General features: G+C 50.2%; 1 protein-coding gene across 1 annotated transcript; it reads left to right on the top strand.

The window, feature by feature from the left end:
• Positions 1-4,834: 4,834 nt before the first annotated feature.
• TRIM45 (tripartite motif containing 45) lies at positions 4,835-12,857 on the top strand. Its single transcript, XM_063394013.1, has 6 exons — positions 4,835-5,652; positions 7,755-8,488; positions 9,449-9,578; positions 11,307-11,421; positions 11,642-11,768; positions 12,556-12,857. Exons 1-6 carry the CDS (start codon positions 5,327-5,329, stop codon positions 12,705-12,707), a joined length of 1,584 nt encoding a protein of 527 aa, XP_063250083.1. The 5' UTR covers positions 4,835-5,326; the 3' UTR covers positions 12,708-12,857.
• The last annotated feature ends 312 nt before the right edge of the window (positions 12,858-13,169 follow it).

Below are 13,169 nucleotides of genomic sequence, written 5' to 3' on the forward strand. Positions count from 1 at the left end.
TTATCTGTTCCTTATCTTGTAGTAAACCTTGCCAAAAACATTTATGATGGAGAGCTAGAAAAGAATTTGCAATTTCCCCCCACCTCCTCCGCAGCCTGTGACTTCCTGTGGTTCAGGCTGGGGTCACGCAGTGTTCTGTGGCTGGAGATGAGCTGTCCCTGGGATGTTGTGGAAGTGTGTTTGCTGGAATGCTGAAGGCTAGTAAAGCTCAGGGCAGTGTCTGAGAAACTGCTAGTGCAGGGAGTTTTATGGCGAGGGGGAGTTGGTTTTTTCTTTTCTGTTCTAGACCAAGAAACAAACTGCAGCTCTTGCTGGAATTTGACTCACCAACTCAAACTTTGCTGCCTGATGAGCAGGCTGGCCTGTACCTGTCTGAAGCAAAATGCTGACTCTCATTAGATTGACATCTGCTCCTGCAGGGATCTAGTCTTCCTGCGCACCTGTTGCAGGCAATCAGATTTTGTATTTCTTTGTGTGGACATACATGCATAAAAGTATGTTTGGTCAGGCCTCATACTGACCACAAGTCTCATCTAAGTGAATTCCTTGCTCTTGCTGCCCTGCAGCCAGGCCAGGTTTTTGTTCCTAGCTGTATCTCAGTGAAATATCCCACTGTAATATCCTTCTGTCTCATGGTCCCAGCAGTGAAGGGAAAGAAAAAAACCAACTCTATTTGTCTTCTCAGCATCAGTTTTAAGTGGGCACAGCACCAACTCTGACAGAGTTCAAGAAGTGATTGGGCAATACTCTTGGATACATGCTGTGGTTCTTAGGGCTGTCCTGTGCAGGAATTCAGTCATCCTTGTGGGTCCCTTCCAACTCCAAGTATTCAATGATTCTGTGATCTTCTGCATGTAGAAACTTAGAGCCTTTCAGATCACTTCCCTCTCTCAAATATGGCTGAAGGGAAGCTAAGAAAGATTAATAGCCTGACATCACAAAGAACTTGCTTCCTTAGAAAAGCCTCCTTGGAAAGAATCCAGTTTCATCTTCCCTTCAGAAAAGGCAGGCAGTATTCAGGAGATTAAAAAGAATATATATAGCAGCAGAAAGCTGAAAGTGGCAGCAGGTGGCTGGAAAGCTGCAGGGAGGAGGGGAAAGCAGGAATGCCTGGTCAGGAGCCACAGCAAGGGCAAGTCTGCACAAAGCCTGTGTCACTGGGTGGTTTGGCTGCAGCTGCTCTGGTCTTCAGAGAGCTGCTGCCAGCTGAAAGGGATAATGCTTGACCTCTTCAAATTCTGTGTTTCCTGTCACAAATCTGGAGGACAAGAGAGATCCACACATGTCTTTTGCTGCTTTCTTTTCTGTTTCAAGTGTTTTCCCATCTCCATTCCCTATCCACTTCTTGTTTGCTGTTTCAGGGTTAAGCCAAGCCCACGTGTGATGACTGTGTGCCTTCCATTAGTCAGTGAGTGGCAGAGGTTCAGGCTGCCAGGTGTGCTGTTGGGCTGCCTTCCTCTGTCACCTCTCTCAGGTCACACTGCAGCGGCTGAAGTCCTGCAGGAGCACAGGTTTGGTGTGTGACAGCAGCAGCTCACAGAAATGGACTTTGGAGTCCAGCATGAAAATGAAGATGCATGGGCTTATGTTAAATGAGGTAACCTGAGATTCTGTTTTGTCTCCAAAGCTCTACACAAGCCTGAAGAGAAAAAGCTACTGGCAAATTTAAAAGAAAGAGTGTATAAATGCAGAGGGCGATGTTTGATAGTGAAGGTGTTTCTCTGAAGAGTGAGTTCCCCTAGGGATACTTTGTAGAAAATCTGTGAGAAGTCCCAGGACAGACGTCCTTTCTCTGTGTCCCAAGTGGTGTTCCAAGCAGGAGATCACATTCCCCCATGTGCCATCAGCTTGCAGAAATTCTGTCATGTGAGGCTTGGGCTTGGGGCAGTTTCCTTTTGTGTGTGTTTGAGGCCCAGCACAAATAAAAGTTAAATTGCACCTCCTTTTAAAAAAATCCACGGTTTTAAACTAACAAAGGAGAGATTTAGGTTAGATGTTAGGAACAAATTCTTTACTCAGAGTGTGGTGAGTCCGTGGGTGTCATGCTGGATGCAGAATGTGAGGGCTGGGGATGACACCAGCCTTTGTGCCTTACAGAAATGCTCCTTTCACCAGTCAAATGCCTCATAATTTCAAATGTGTAATTTGAAATTTCATAATTTAGCTGAATGAGGGAGAGATTCTGCCTAAATTGGCAGATGTTTGTAAATCCTTCATTGGATTTTCTGGAGGAGGTTGATGTAAAGGAGAAGAGCTGTCAGCTGGGTAGCTGGAAACAGTTTGCATGGAAACAAGTAAGGATGCATCAAGTACTCCCAGACCAAGCCTGGCAGCTCTGCCACCCTCAGAGAAGTCTCTGAAACACAGTAGCTCCCAGAGCTGACGAATTCACAGCAAAACTGGACTTGCTGGTCAACAGGAAAGAAGCCAACAGTATGTTCTACTTGTCTTTTCTTTGTCAATTCCCCAAATAAGTAATTTTCCACACTCCTCTGGCTGCCATTAAGCTAAGCTCTGGCAGTTAGGCAAGTTCTCAGGTTTCTGTCAACAAGTCACTTTGGACTTTTCTGCAGTCCTGTTCGCTAATGATTTCTGTTTCACCACTTTTTCAGTTTGTGTGTTTCTTATGGCAGGATATCCAGAAACAACTCCCTGAAATTATCAGAGTAAATAGGAACAGGAAAGCATGAGGCATCCAGTTCCAAATTTAATGAATGGGTTATACCCACACCAGTCACAGAGTCTAGGAAGGAAATTAGGCTTTAAAGATTTTTTTGAACATGATATAAAAAGTTTTACCAATATTCCTTCAGAAAAATATAAACGGGAAAGCAGCATAAAGCTTTCCCCCGAGGAGGCTAATTAGGAGATACAATAGAAATATTAGTCAGAAGTCCTTAATGTGAAGGGAGAAGGAAACAAATCTTTCATATCTCTGTAATGATCTAGTGCTTAATGATAGGAAATGAGAAGCAGATAAACAGGAAAAAGAAGGAGCTGGCAGTGAAAGTAAGGTGGGGAAAGAACAGATCATGCAAAGCAGCTACTCTGGGAGGCTCTGATAAGACATCATTGACAACGGGCAGGAAAACAAGTTTGAAGAGGACTTCATTTCGAGTAAATTTTGGGTCAAATGAGAATAATTTGCCATCCATCAACTCTTGTAGCAAAAGGAAAACATTGACTTAATTTAAATGACATTTTTATTGCTTCATTTATGTGCTGTACTCCTTTATTGCCCTCCAGTGTACGTAAATCAATACATTGTTTTTTTCATCCATAGATTTTGATCAGTTACAAAGCAAACTCTGAATAAGCCAAGATGGGAGAGGGTCTCTCCGTCAAGTTCTTGCTGTGCTTTGCAGACCAATGTGCTTAACTGAAGATATTCACAGAGCTCCAGTTTACATGTCCATTGAGTTGCCTTCCATTATTTGGGATGTAGTGGCACAGGGGCTTCCTCCACTGACTGACAGTACCCAAGAAAGCAATATTACAGAGAAAGTGACCAAAGTGAATCATGAGTTTGTACTAATGCAGCTCCTGTTTTGTGGGTCACTGGGTTGGGTTTTTGGGGTTTTTTTTCCTGCATTTCTGCTTTTCCTTTCTTTCCCCAATTCTCACAGGGCTCTCTTGATGATTCTCTCCAGCCCATTTCACTACAACTCCCTCTAATCATCCTGAGAGTGCTCGTGCTTTGTGCTGGTAATTCATAAATACATCACTCAGCAGCGATCTGTGCTCCAATCTGATCAGTGGCAGCGCAGGTGATCAGATCAGCTGGGCTGGATCCTCAGATTTCCTCTTCCACTGCCAGTCATGGCTTATTCCACCTCCAGTGGAATTCCATTCCATCTCTGCAGTGATGGAAGATGCTGCTGTTCTCCAGGTAACTCACCTTTTCTGCACAAAGGTGACATGACTCTCCTCTGTTTTCTTCCCACACCCACATCTACAGGGCCATTTCCTATTCTTTCCTCCAGCATGATTATAAGAACCAGTCTTTCTTTGTGAAAGTACTGAATATTGTTATCAACTCATCTTGTCTCACAAGTACTGCGGCTTTTATCCTCTCTCACCTCTGCAACCACTGCACTTGCTAGTAGGTAATCTGAAGAAGGCTGTTGGAACATCTTTCTTCTTGTGATTGGTTTTGAGGTTGTAAACATCTCATTATGACCTAAAACTTTGATCTTGTATTACAACATAAAAGACACAGAAATGTTTGAGTGTATTAGAAGAAGATGATGATTTCTGTGTTAAGGCACTGGGCAGCAGAGTGGCATTAACATCTATTACAGAGGAAATATTTGTGTTATATACAGATACTAAGTATTTATCTACTGCTCTGTAAGTGGACTGTCTGGTTCTACAAACAAAAAAACCTAACTGGAGATCTTCCTGGTTGTTGATTTTTGACTTAGGGAACTGAAACTCCAGAAGTCTCAAATGCTCTTCACACTACATTGGTATTCAAAAGGGCCAGCAGGAAGGGACAGGTAAGATACTGAATGTCCTGGGCAAACTAATGGAGACGCTGGTAAAAAGTTCAATTATTAAGGGCTAAATGTGGTTCACTAGAGGACACTGAAAAGAGCTTTTTCAAGACAAGGAAAATTGCTTTCAGTCTTTGAAGAGCTTGCACATCAGACTGATAAAGGCAACGGTGTAGATGCCATCGAAGTCCAAGGGGCATCATGCAGGGCTTCACTGACGCTGGCTTTCCAAGCCTGCCTTTTGCAGTATTTGTTCCTAATTGCCAGGTGCGGTGACTGGAGCCAGCCCGCTCCCGGCGGGCGGGCGCGGCGAAGCGCGGCCGCCTTGCACCGCCTCAGTTAAAGTTTCACCGCTCTCGCTCAGCCGGGCGGCGAGTTCTCTCTCCAGTGATCCGAAGGAGAACCTGCCAAGGCCTGAAGGCATCCAGCAGACCGATAAAGAGGCCAGTCAGGCGGTAAACCTGGAAGTTTTGAACTGGAAGAAGAGGAAACATGATCTGCCGGCGCTGGGGTGGGAAGGGGCCGTTTCCCACACAGGCGGCGGCGACAAACAACCCCGCAGGTGCCCGAGGAGCGAAGCCGCTCGGTGAGGGCATCGAGGACAAAGGCGGCTGCCGGATCCCCTCCGGCCGCCTTCGCCGGAGGAGGAGCGGCGGGGTGGGCAGCAGCAGGGTCCCGCCGCAGCCCCCGCCCCTCACGGCGCGGCCCCCGCGGTGCTCACGGCGCGGGCGGCGCCGGGGCGGGGAACGAGCCCGTGCCGTGGGGCGGCGCGAGGCGCTCCCGGCGGGAATGCTCGGCGGAGTCCGTGAGGGGCCGCGCGGGCTGCCGGCATGTCGGGACCGCGCTGCCCGCAGTGCGCCCGGCCCTGCGCCTCGCCGCGGCTGCTGCCCTGCCTGCACTCGCTGTGCGAGCCCTGCCTGCGGCGGCTCGGGCCGCCCGACGCAGCGCCGGGCGCCGCCCGCCCCGTCCTGTGCCCGGTGTGCGACGCCGAGCTGTCGCTGCCGCCCGGCGGCCTGGAGCAGCTCCCCCCCGACTGCCTGGCCGGGAGCCGCGCCGGGGCCGCGGCCGGCTGCGACCTCTGCGCCGACGGGGCGGCGGCCGGGCGGTGCCTGACGTGCGGCGTCCGCCTCTGCCGCTTCTGCTGCCGGGCGCACAGGTGAGGGGCGGCCCGGGCGGGGACACCGGGACACCGCGGCTGGAGGCGGGCAGGGACTGGCGTGTGTCCCAGATTTTAGCCACCGCTCACCACCCCTGCCTGGAGAAGGCCTGCAGGATGCTCTGTACTCAGGTGGGGACAAGCGAGCTGCTAGCATAGAATCGTAGAATATCTGGAGTTGGAAGGGACTCACAAGGACCATGGAGCCCAAGTCCTGGCCCAGGACAGCCCCGGGAATCCCCCTGTGCCTGTGGCTGTTGTCCAAACTCTTCTTGAACTTCCCGGGAATAGGTCCATCAGCCTTCGCATTGGCCATTAAGTTAGAATCATCACCCTTTGCCTGTAGTGGTGTCCACATGCTGGTTTGTATCTCAGTTTAGTATCACTGGGCAACAGGCATGGGTATGGGCAGGTGCTAGGTGCTAGTGACAAGAGCCTCACATGCTCTACTGTCCACTTTGGAAAAAACATCTCATAAAGGAAAATGAGGACGTTAAGGTGCTACTCTGCCTCTCTCCACCTCCAGCACCATTTACTGTGTGTATGTGTAAAGGCACCCTTAGGCAAAGTGAAAGGAGATTTGTGGAAGTCTTGCCTAGTGTGGTTGCTATGTGCTGATGATCAACCCATGTGCTTGCCTGCTACATGTTGTAGAATTATTGAGGTAACTGCAACAGTTAGGAGGTGAAGAAGAGAGGGCTGCAGTGACCTGTAAGCCAGGCAGAGGTCAGTCAGCACTAGAGAAGAAAAGTGATGTAAAGCCTGAATGGCCTCCTGAAGCAAGGAGGTGACAGGCAGGGTCAGACAAACACCCAGCAGCACAAGCCAGGGAAGCCACAGCCTGGGTTAAGCAACTCACCCTATTCCCTCCACGTTTGCTGCTCCCTTCTGCTTGATTAGCACATTCTTTCCTGAGAAAGAACTGAGACATATTCCTCCCTGCCCTGCCCCCCTACATATACTGGTGCCTGCAGGGAAAATGGCTTAGGCTCTTAGTTACCTTTCCACTCCGGGTGTAATTTTCAGCATACCATTCCGATTAGCTAATGCCTTGTACCCCATGGAGCTGCTGAAGAGTGATAAGAGACCTGGAACAGCAGCCTGCTGCTCTGCCAGGAATAACTGCAGAAGGGAGAAAGCAGTAGAAAATGTGTCCCTGTGACCCACTTCCTATAGTATTTACTGCTATCATTTTTGCACCCCACTGGCATCTACAGGCTCTCACTTGATATAGTTGGTGTCAGAGCAGAACAAGGACTAAGGAAAAACATTTTGAAAAGATTTCCTGCTGTGTAGGGAAGGTTTCTATGGTTCTGAGTGGCATAGTTGTGCTCCTTGGAACAAGTGAGAGAGATCTTATGCTGAAGTCATGCAACAGTGGAAGGCTTTAAAAATGCAGTGGATCCAAGGGAGGTTTAGTGGGAAGCAAAAGGAGGAGCGTAAGAGCCTGTGGTGAGGTTGCTTTGTGTTAACAGAACAACTCTGCAGAGCTTGGTCCTTGGAATTCGTCTTGGCTTATGGCTTGGGGCTCCCATTGCAACTGCCACAAGTCATTAGTGCAGGAGATAAGTAAGGAGAGGGGATTTTACATCCTTCTCAATAACTAACTCCCAGTGTCCAAAATAGCAGAGAATGGAAACAGTCTAGTGCTGCCCTGTGACATGGTAGATATCTGGGTTTATAACAGGTTCTTCATGTCCCATCTTTGGTCTCTTCTGAGCAGGACCTAACCTGGCAACCAGAAGGAAGCCCAGTTTGACTGTCTTCTAGCAGTGGCCTGAACTAGATTTTCCTCTAAGGGATATTAGAGCTCACTTGCCTTGTGTCTGAGATCAGTGGTGTCCGTGCAGTCAGGGAGGCTCGGGGAGCCTGAGAGCAGGCCCTAAGGAGGGGCTCCACACAAAGGAAGAGCTCGCTCCTCCTTTGTATGGAGCTTAGTTCTCAAGAGAGCACAAGTCCTTTCAGGGAATTTCAGTGGAGACAGGAGGGAGCAGTGCACACCAGGACTTGCAGCCTGTTGCAAATAGGCATTTGCAAAGGGTCTCAGTTTTTGCATTTTGTAGCCAACATGGATAAAGTGATTGGTGTTTGCTCCTGCGTAGGAGACAGAAGAAAACGGCCTCCCATGCTGTGACAGAGCTGGAGAACAGCAAGGATTGCAGCCAGGCCGGGAAGCCTCTCCTGTGCCCCTCCCATCCCACCGAGGAGCTCCAGCTGTTCTGCGAGCAGTGTGACCAGCCCGTGTGCCGGGACTGCGCGCTGGGCAGGCACCGGCAGCACCACTGTGACTTCACGGGCAATGTCATCCACAGGCACGGGGACGCCCTGCGGGAGCTGCTCAAGGGCAGCCAGCAGCACGTGGACGCCCTGGAGGACGTGCTGAGCCGGGTGGATGCGATGGGCAGCGCCGTCCGCAGTCGCGCAGAGGCCGTGGCCTCAGAGATCTGCCTGTTTGCCAGGGGCTACGTGAAAGCGATCGAAGAGCACCGGGACCGGCTGCTGAAGCAGCTGGAGGACTTGAAGGTGCAGAAGGAAAACCTGCTGCACTTGCAGAAGGCCCAGCTGCAGCAGCTGCTGCTGGACATGAGGACGGGCGTGGAGTTCACAGAGCACTTGCTGATGAGCGGCTCAGATGTGGAGATCCTCATCACCAAAGGGCTGGTGTCCAGCCGTCTGACAAAGCTCAACAGCGTTGCTTACAGCACCCAGCCCAGCGTGGATGACAGGATCCAGTTCTCCCCCCACGAGAGGGCAGGGCAGTGTTGCGGCTATGAAGTTTTTGGGGCCATTCTCAATAAAGCGGTTGATCCAGCCAGGTGTACCCTGCATGGGGAAGGTAATGGGGTGCTGTACAGCGGCTCAGTGGGAGTGCACTGCTCCCTGAAGTCACCTCTCTGCTCTCTGTACCCACGTGGTGTGCAGCTTCTGGCACAGGTGGCTCCCTGCTATCCAGGCCTTGACCAGGGGCAGAGGTGGAGCCCCAGCAGAGGCTGTATTGCCTGCCTGTGGGAGCTGTGCTGGGCAAGGAGCCAGACAGCTTTTCTCATCCAGATGTGCAGAGCATATGGCACTGCCCTCCCCAACACCACCAACCTCAGAGTGGGGCTGGGGCACAAGGAGGGCTCACTCAGGGGATAGGAATGGACCTGCAATAGCAGGACAGGATGAATAGCTGGTGGTCCAAGCTGTTCTGCAGCATGAGCCCAGGCAGATCCCCTTTGTGGCTGAGTAAGTTTTTCCCACTACAGATTCTGCTGAGATTGCTATAGGAATACCTGGTAATACCTTGATGGTTTTATGGATATTTGCTCATTAAGGACTTGGAGCTGGACCAGCAAACAGATAATGTTCAGATATCCCACAGATCGCAAGCAGCTCTGGTCAGTAATGGTCTGTGCAGGGCAAATGAGACAGACCCAGGGCTTGTTCTGTCCCTTCCGTGCCAAACTGTATGTGTTGAGTTCTCTGGGGCACAGTGGGGTGCTGTTCCTTCTTCCTCTGTGTTGCATGGTGCATCTTGAGGCCTTCTGGGAAGGTGCCAGCTGGGCTTGGAGTGACAGGCAAAAAGACCCCCATGGTCTGTACAGATCTCTGGCCAGACATCTCTCAGAACCTATGGCTGTATGTTGCCTTTTCCCTGTGAGTGGAAGGAGCTGTACACCCCTCAAGAGAAACAAAATCCTGTCTGTGCTCTGATGGGGCTGCAAAATAGGTGGGAGGTCACAGTCATGGCTTGACCTGAACCCTTTGTAGTTCTGTTTCTTTCTGGTTTGGTGGTTTTGTTTTGTTTTTGCAGATCTCCAGAGTGCCCGTCAGAGCCAGCTGAGTGGCTTTACCCTGCTGTGCAAGGACACCACAGGGGAGCCCATGGGGCGGGGAGGAGACGCTGTGCGGGTCACCATCACCCACAAGGACAAGAGGGACTGGTTAGTATTTCACCCAAGAAATCCTGGGCACTGGCTTAGCCTTTCTGCCTGCCCTGCCCTGGCTCCCTGCTTGCTTAGGCAGGTGGGAGGATGTGCTTCAGCATGTGGGTCAGAACCTGTAGAGGAAAAGGCACTGCTCTTTTTCCTGCAGTGCTTCCTACTGCTTGTGTTTGCTGGACAGTGATTGCTGAGATTTGTATTAAGTCTTTGAGTGATTTGGGCTTCTTAAAGGATTCAACTCCTTGTCTGTGTTGCTGGGCACAGTCAGAGGGAGCTGTTGTTCTTTCTCACTCCTTCCAGCAGACACCTGGGGCTCCTGCTTTTGTTGACACCTAATAACCATTGCAACCCCTGTATGACAGTCACAAGTCAGACAGAGAGTTCACCAACCCCACGAGCCTCTGACAGCTGATGGAAGTGCCTTCTTCATGTTCTGAAGAAGGAATCTGTATTGTGCTTTTGTCCTTTTATCTGTAGTTGCAAGCATTGAGTGCTTTAACACATTTGAAGGTTTCCTAACAAAACCAGGAAAGGCTGCACTTGACCTCCTCAGTGTTTGAGGAAAATGACCAACCAGGAAAAATTATAACTGTTTCCAGACCACACTTGTCACGAAAGAGCAGCCAGGCACAAAAGCAGACCCAGTTGGGGATTAGTTCTTAAGAAAAAAATCTATTGTTTTATATTAGCTGGAACTGGATGCCAGCATTAATTTGTTCCAGGAGCACTCAAGATGAGATGACCTGATGCAAAAAAAAGGGACAGGATGCTAAAACCCTTTGCTATGTTGACAAAGCACACAGAAATAGTGCTGGCTGCCTTCCAGTGTGCCTTCCTTCCATAAGTGCACCCGAGATGTCGGGAGATGTGTGCCTGAGGGGTTTCTGGGTTTCTGTTGGTGGGCTAGAGGTCGCTGTGGCCACATGAACTCAGTTTCTTGCTCTTGCCTGTACGCAGTTGCTACACGGGTTGCTGAAAGCTGTCTGGCTTTGCTTTGAGGCACAACAGCTGCAGGAGAGCATGAAGCATCACCACAGTTCATGGCAGGAAATTATGTAGGCAGCTGTATTGATGTGAAGTGTTGGGGGTGGAGAATACAGATTAGAAACTGTCATGTCACAGGGCCCAGGAGACTAATTAGTGGGGATTAGCAAGAAACTTTCTCTATGCAGAACTGCCTGATAATTGTCTGTGAAAAGCTTTCCATCTTCCTGTGGAGCAGGCAATTTATCCTCGAGTAACCAGCTGAGGCTTTCTTTCTAGCACTCAGTTCACCAGGGTTCCCTGTGAAACACAGACCTTCACTACGAAAAGGGAGAGTTTACCAGCAGGGACCTAGAACTCCTCAGCGTTGAAGGGAAGAGTTGGGGTCAGTGCAGTTAGGTCAGTGGTTAAAGTGATTCAAACCTAGCCTATTACATCCTGTCTTCTTAATGGGTTTCTCTGGAGGTAACTGCTTGCTGAAGCTGTGAATTTACCCCATTTCTGTGGGCTCTTATCTGATGGGATAATCTGACTTGTAAGTGTGCTGTGTGTCATCTTCTGCCTTTTTGGTGTGCGGGTTGCTACAAATCCTTGCAGTGCAGCTGGCTTTGTGAGACTTCCTTTGTATGGTAATTGTAGCTTCCAGCAGCAGGGGTGTGTGAAAGCCACTCTAGGCCAAACTCTGGTTTACATTTAAAGCGATTTTCTACCAGTCACTGACCTCTTGGATTTCACTGTTCACAGTGCAGTCAAGCCAACAGTGTGTGATAATGGTGATGGGACCTACTGTATTTCCTACATCCCCGAGGAGCCAGGCTTGTATGCTGTCTGCGTCTGTGTGAAAGGGCAACATGTGCAGGTAGCATTTCTTGTTCCTCTTGAACTGCTTCTTCTTCACCTACTTTTCTTTTCCTAGGTATTTGTTTTAAATCTGTCTAAGGATTACTTCCACCACGTAGCAGTTTAAGGCTGGGCTTAGTGATCTGTGACCAACAGGGTCTCCCAGGTGGTGTCTGAGAACACAGACACATCTGCCAGCACCCGCTGCAGCAGCCTCTCTGTTTGCTTGTCCTCTGCAGGGCTCTCCCTTCACTGTGATGGTGAAGCACAAGTTCCGTGAGCACCGGGGGGTGTTTCACTGCTGCACCTTCTGCTCCAGCGGAGGCCAGAAGGCCGCTCGCTGTGCCTGTGGGGGGACCATGCCAGGTTGGTGCTCAGCTCTCCCCACGTTGCTGGGATCAGGGGCATTTGTAGCACTAGCTCCTCCCTAGTGGATAGAGGTGGGAGGAGATCCTCTCACCCAGCTCCCACCTTGGACATGCACCAGGAATGTGGTAAACTGTGTGCACACATGTTCTGGTGGGGTGACTGCTGCAGGGAGAAAGGCAGCAGGACACAGGAAGGGTCTTTGTGGCACATCCCATGGACAGAGACCTGAGCCAGCTGTGCAGGAGGTGGGAAAGGGCACCTCAGCTTTTCAGCCCTTCTGAATGAGGCTGAGCAGCATTGCACCTCCAGTGTTCCTGTTCCAGTGCTGGCATGTTGGGAGCTTGTGGGCTGTGTCACACTGTGACCAACTCTGGAGAAGCCTCACTCCATGGTTAGGACAGGAGCTCAACTCCCTTGCTTGTTTAATCCCAACCATCTTTGCTGTCCTTCACCTGCATGTATCATCGTGTGTTTTGTGTGTTTTTAGGATAGAACTGACCTCTTGCTTTTTCTGTGCTTGATCTATCTCTTTGGCCATAGCCACAAGCAGCTGGCTTGTGTCCCATGTATTGCTTTACTCAGCAGGCAAGGGGATGGAAATCTTCTACTTTCTCCAGCTGTTGAGATGAGTTATTCTTTCTTTATGGAGCCCTGGCAGTTTTGGTTTTGAATATGCTGTGTTCTCATCAGTACATTTTAGAGAAGTCCTGGGGCCAAAGCCTGTAACACACTGGGATTTCCTGGCCCAGTTTGGGTTGAGCTGCTGGCACCTCTTCTCTTGCAGGTGGGTACCAAGGCTGTGGCCACGGACACAAAGGTCACCCTGGCTGCCACCACTGGTCATGCTGTGGACAAGTGAAGGAGAGCTCAGAGTGTTTGTGTGGGCCACCCAGTGACACCTCACAGAGGAGTTTGCTCAGGACAGTGGCACTCTGAGCAGCCAGGTGAGCTCCTGGGTGTCCAGGGCACTGCTGCTGGCTGCTCCAGGAGCACAGATGATCCATGAGGATCCATATGATTGATCCCTGCATAGCCTTGCTGCCATTAAACAGTGTGATGGGTGTGAGTTGAGGGTGGGGGGGGGGTGAGGGAAAATAAAACCATGCCTTATGTTCCACCCAGGGGTGTGTATGCAAAGTTATTTTGTGCTCAAACAGGAGCAAATTCTGGGAATTGTACTGCTGCCTACACTTCTGAGGACTTGTAGCCCATGGGGACATGCTCTAAGGAGACACTGAGTCTGAGCAGTTACCTCACAGGAGGGTCAAGATGTGTCCTATTCTGCAGGGTCAACAGCCTCTGCTGTCCTTCTTGAGGAGGGTAAAGCTGCTCATTGGGGCACATTCCAAAAGGTTTGTGGTCATGCCTTGGAAAGGCTTGGCAACCTGAATATGACTT

The sequence above is a fragment of the Prinia subflava genome, chromosome 3 (genome assembly GCF_021018805.1).
Source record: "Prinia subflava isolate CZ2003 ecotype Zambia chromosome 3, Cam_Psub_1.2, whole genome shotgun sequence".
Lineage (NCBI taxonomy): Eukaryota > Metazoa > Chordata > Aves > Passeriformes > Cisticolidae > Prinia > Prinia subflava.